The sequence below is a fragment of the Aplysia californica genome, unplaced genomic scaffold (assembly GCF_000002075.1).
Source record: "Aplysia californica isolate F4 #8 unplaced genomic scaffold, AplCal3.0 scaffold00430, whole genome shotgun sequence".
Taxonomy (NCBI): Eukaryota; Metazoa; Mollusca; class Gastropoda; order Aplysiida; family Aplysiidae; genus Aplysia; species Aplysia californica.
The window spans coordinates 291,435-296,973 of record NW_004797700.1 but is presented as its reverse complement, the minus strand read 5'-3'; the positions used below and the strand labels follow the sequence as shown (position 1 = coordinate 296,973).

General features: G+C 39.4%; 1 protein-coding gene across 1 annotated transcript in view; it reads right to left on the bottom strand.

The window, feature by feature from the left end:
- LOC101857893 overlaps nucleotides 1–5,539 on the bottom strand; it is a gene marked incomplete in the record, with an annotated part of 8,986 nt that overhangs the window by 3,141 nt on the left and 306 nt on the right. Inside the window, 4 exon segments of the mRNA XM_013086043.2 lie at nucleotides 216–274; nucleotides 1,343–1,438; nucleotides 2,420–2,640; nucleotides 2,994–3,088. Coding sequence (XP_012941497.2) covers nucleotides 216–274; nucleotides 1,343–1,438; nucleotides 2,420–2,640; nucleotides 2,994–3,088 — 471 coding nt within the window.

Here is a 5,539-nt window from a genome sequence, read left to right as displayed (position 1 = left end):
CACAACAACAACAAGAATAACAATAACATCAACAACAACATCAACAACAACATCAACAACAACAACAAATAGCCACTACCACCAAGACGACGACAACAACAAAAACAACAACAACAACAAAAACAACTAACCACCACCACCACCACAACAACAACAACACTAACAACAGCAACAACAACAACAACAACAACAACAACAACAACAACAACAATTACCCAAAGTTGCACTTTTCGCCGTCTTTTATGACCTCCCACATCTCAGGAAAGGTGTCAACCTGGGAACAAACAAATAGTTAAAGGTGAACTAAAACTGTTTCCCAAATACTGTTTCTTTTTCTTTTCTTTCTTTTTGTTTTCTCTTTGTTATTTTTTAATTTTTTTAATGCAAGACAGAAATCTGATAAGCAGCAAAAACAATCGAGAACAACAACAATAGCAGCAGCAGCAGCAGCAGCAGCAGCAACAGAAACAAAAACACCATCAACAACAACAATAACAGCAGCAAAAAGCAAGAAAAACATCCTCATTAACAACAGCATCAGAAGCAACAAAACCATCTACAACAATAGCAGGAGCAGCACAATCAACCAAAAACAACATTAGCAACAGCAGCAACGACAAGTACAATAGGACAGATTATAATAAACGTCTGCTCCTCAAATAGTGTTCCTGTTCGAGCATAGACACTTATTGATCCTATCTGTATTATGTTCTTTAGTTTTAGTACAGGTTTTACGGCGCTCGCAACTGCATAAGCTCATATAAGCGCCAGAAGATTAGAGGTGTTACAAGAGAGTAACAAGCTTTAAAAAAAGAAGGGGAGAAAAGGACGATAGATATTTGATAGGAAAGAAGAAGCAAACCACACCAGAGCACCCGCCAACCACCCACCTAGTATGTTCATAGTCGCTCTCCTCACTGGGGATTCAAACTAGGACCATGTGAAGCTTAGACAAGAACTGCATCGACAGGGCTAAGTCTGCACCGAACACTCAAGGAATCTCAACAAGTACAACAAGAAAAACAACAAGAACAAAAACAACAACAACAACAACAACAGAACAACAATAACGACAACGTCACAACCACCACCAACAAAAACAACAACCAAACAAAAACAAAAACAGAATAATATACAACAATAACGACAATATCAACATTTAAAGCAACACCAGAACACTACCACCAAAAACAACAGTAGCAACAACAACAGCAACAGCAACAACAACAACAACAACAACAACAGCACCACCATCACCACCGCCACCACTACCACCACCACCTCCACCACCACCAACAACAACAATACCAACAATAACGAAAACAACAACACCACAACTGACCCGTCCGTAGAAAGGAATGAAGTCAGCAGAGGCCATGAGCACTGTGAACACAGACCCCATCAGTAGGCCGGACGTGGAGAGAGAGAAAGAGTGGACCTGGAAAAACAAAAAAAACAAACCAAAAGCATATTAGTGAATGAAAGATGAAGGAATAAAAAAGTATAAGTTGTGTAAGAAAAATAACAATAGTTTTACTACGAGTTTTATAATACGGGGTGCCTACTACTGATGGGATCGGCTTGTTCAGTTTCTGTCAAAGACAAGGAGAGTTTTCTCTATAACCAAACAAATATACATACTTATGAAACCAAACTTCTCCTATAGGTAGGGCAATGTCCACTTTTGGTGTAGGTCAAGATTTCTGGAAACCCCCGCAATCTGGGTCAGCCCGCTTGTCCTTAAAAGCGACCATTTCAAGTCCATATTTTCTCCCAAAAAGTTAGAAGGCGAATGTAGTGCGTAGAGTAATTTATACAAAATGTGTATTACAGCTTCTATTTCACACTTGAGATATCCGCTTTTATTTCACAAGTGGAATGTAAGCAAGTAATAATTTTACCGGAAATGAAAAGCTGAAACACCTCCAGGTACGACATAACATGATTTTTAGATTTTTTTTCATCAAACTAAGATTCATGAAACGCAGGAATGTACCTTTACTGGAACCCTTGCTTAATCCCTCAATTCTCGGGCCTGTCAATGTACGGGTTAAAAACCCGTTCTTGCTTATTAAACTGGAATTCTTTTTAAGTTTTCGATTTCAAAAACCCGAGTAAAGTTATTTTCTTCCGGGCGGAAATGAACTCAAAAGCACAGTCCTTCGCCTATCACAAAACAGCCTGAATAAAACCCTATAGCTCAAAACAAGTAAGATGAAAAAGGTTGTACAAAAGCCCTATTCAACAACATATAATATCTTGATTTTCTCCAATTCTATGTAACTTTTGCAGCTGAGAGAGTTAAAATTTCTTTTTTTCTTCTTGCCATCCACGTCTGTGGTGTAGCGGTCAGGCCAAGGAGTTTACAGTAGTTTAGTTTTAAGCTCCTTGGGTCAGGCACAACATTTTTCTCCCTTACCGAGTTCTTCCTGAGCTCGTGTTCTGCCAGCGCGTGGTAGATTGCCAAGGGGAGGAAACTGAGGGCGTAGACGGACGGCCAGAGGACCTGCTTGAAGAGGTCGTTGGAGCGGAACAGCTCCTCCTCGTCGCTGCCCTCCAGAGACCAGATGCGTGGCTCCGCACAGATGAACACACTGGCCAACACTATGAGGGCACAGAACAACCGGCGGCAGCTCACCTCTGTGAGGGATGGATAGATAGATATATAGATAGATAGATAGATAGATAGATAGATGGATGGATGGATGGATGGATGGATGGATGGATGGATGGATGGATAGATGGATGGATGGATGGATGGGTGGGTGAAGATTTAGGAATTATCTGTACATCTTAATTTCCCAGACCATGATGATAATTCTTAAAAGTACTAGTATTGTATAAATTATGATGTTGACAACAAGATTTAAAAAACGCAATGTACTACTACTACTACTACTACTACTACTACTACTACTACTACTACTACTACTAATACTACTACTACTACTACATACATACATACAAGGCAAATACAAGTAACAAACACTTACTTTTGCCCAATCCAACGACGGATACGAAGAAGGAGAAAGGGACAAGAGAAGTTGCCAGAATGGGCTGGAGGGACCACGGGGTTCTGTCAGGGTGGCTGGGGAATAGAAAAATTTAACAAGTTAGTGTGGGGTGAGGATTGACCGGGTTGGGGGGGGGGGTTCGTCGACAAAGATTAATTGGGGACGGTGGGGCAGGAAGGAGGTGGATGGCAGGGCACAGATACCAGGCCCTTGCCTCCTTCTTCCACACTCTTACATACTGTAGATAATATGATGGTCTTCTTTTATCCTACTGAGCTCTCAGCTCGGTGGGCCGGCCACGTTCACCGCATGGACGACTCTCGCCTCCCTTGCACACATAAACACACTCAAACACTCACACTTACACTTACACACAAACACACACACACACATACACACACACACACACACACACACACACACATTTACACTTACACACAAAAACACTTACAGACAAGCACACTTGCACACATAAACACACACACACAGACGCACACACACAAACACTTACACTTACAGACAAACACACTTGCATACATAAACACACACACACACACACACACACACACACACACACACACATCCACACACACACATACTCACAAATCACAAGTACACATACAGGCGTACACATACAGGCATCCACATACACACGCGAAATAAACACACAAACAATCGATAAATCACACACACACACACACACACACACACACACACACACACACACACACACACACACACACATACCAACCAACATGCACGCCCACATAAATGTTAATGTATTCCCCGCCCCTCTCTTTATTCTGACACAGGCATTCAGTCGGACGAGCTGCAAGAAGAAGCAGGAAAAATTGCCACTACAGCTAGCGGAATCCTGAAGAAAAACGGGAAAAATGGTAAGTTATTTTATTATTTCTTTTTCCAAATCAAAATAATGAAGTAACAAAATCTATTAGAACTTTTTCCCGTTTGAAATAACCTCTTATTTCGAGCCAATTAGCACTATTTCACTTTATCGTCTGCACGAGCTGCTGTAGTGAAATGTTACTGGTGAAGGGAAGTAACCACTTAAATAATTTGTATAAAAGCTAAGACACAGAAACGCTGCTCTGGAATTACAAAGTTCTATCTGCTCAGCACGGCTAAATGTGTTATATAAAGCAGGAATTGTCGTTATTTCTTTGTCGTCCTTCAGATTTAAGTAACTAGGGCGGTCGGTCGCTACACTTTTCGTCACTGTGATAAATGTTTAGTTTTTGTGCGTGCTTAAATGTAGACACCCAGAAGTTATTGAATTTTATCACAGGTTTTTGCACTTTAAAGGTTTAAGAACACTTCAAAACTTTGTTCAATCTTAAGTGTATAATAAAAATTTGGAAGTATCGTTATTACTTTAGCCTGAAGCTTTTCTAAGTAACTTGAGCGGTCAGTCGTTACACTTTTCATACTGATTAAAATATTTTAGTTTTTGAGCCTGTTTGAATGTACGAACCAACACGTCATTGAGTTTTAACATAAGCCCTAGCATTTTAAAGGAGTGTGTGTTCATTCAAACACTATCCACACTTATTTGTGTGATGAGAAGCTTAAAATATCTTTATAACTTTGTCCTCTTTTTTTTATTGTGTTAACTTCGGCAGTCGGTCGTTACATTTTTCGTAACTGTTATAAATTTCTAGTTTTTGAGCATGCTTAAATGTAGACACCAAGAAGTTATTGAATTTTAACACAGGTTTTTGAATTTTATAGGTTTATGAACGCTTCACAACATTATCCAATATTAAATATGTAATATAAAGCTGGACGTATCGTCATTATTTTGTCTTGAAGGTTTTATAAATAACTTGGGCGGTCGGTCGTTGCACTTTTCATATTGGTTGAACTATTTTAGTTTTTAAGCCGGCTAATATTCATTTATTTGTTTTGATATGTATTACAGACATACATTCGTCGTTTTGTATCTGTCCGTTTTGGAGACAGACATTCATCTATTTGCGTGCGTCTGTTTAGGAGGAAAACATTCATCTATTAGTCTGTTTTTTGTAGAGGTTTTACGGCTCTCGTAACTGCATAAGGTCATACGAGCGCCAGAAGATTAGAGGTGTTACAAGAGAGTAACGAACATAAAAAGAAGGACGGGAGATAAGGATGATATATGTTTGATAGGACAGAAGAAGCAAACCACTCCAGAGAACCCGCCAACTACCAACAATGTATTAGTCTCTTTCTGTTTCGGAGACCAATCATTCATGTATTTGTTTTGAAGTTTTTAAACAATTGTGTGATTTTTTTCTCTCTTTGTTTCTTTTCCTTAGTGAACGACAAGGACGTGCATAATCTCATTGATGAAGTGGCAAGCAAGTTTCAGGGAGAAAAGGCCGTCGACGAACTTTTTGACGGTATGGGAAACTGTCGTTTATTGTTTAAGGATAGGGGCACATCTAGAAATTACTAATTTTGGGTTCAAAGTATGATATTTAAATTGATTACTGATTCAATAAGTTCAGCCACTTGTATATATATAT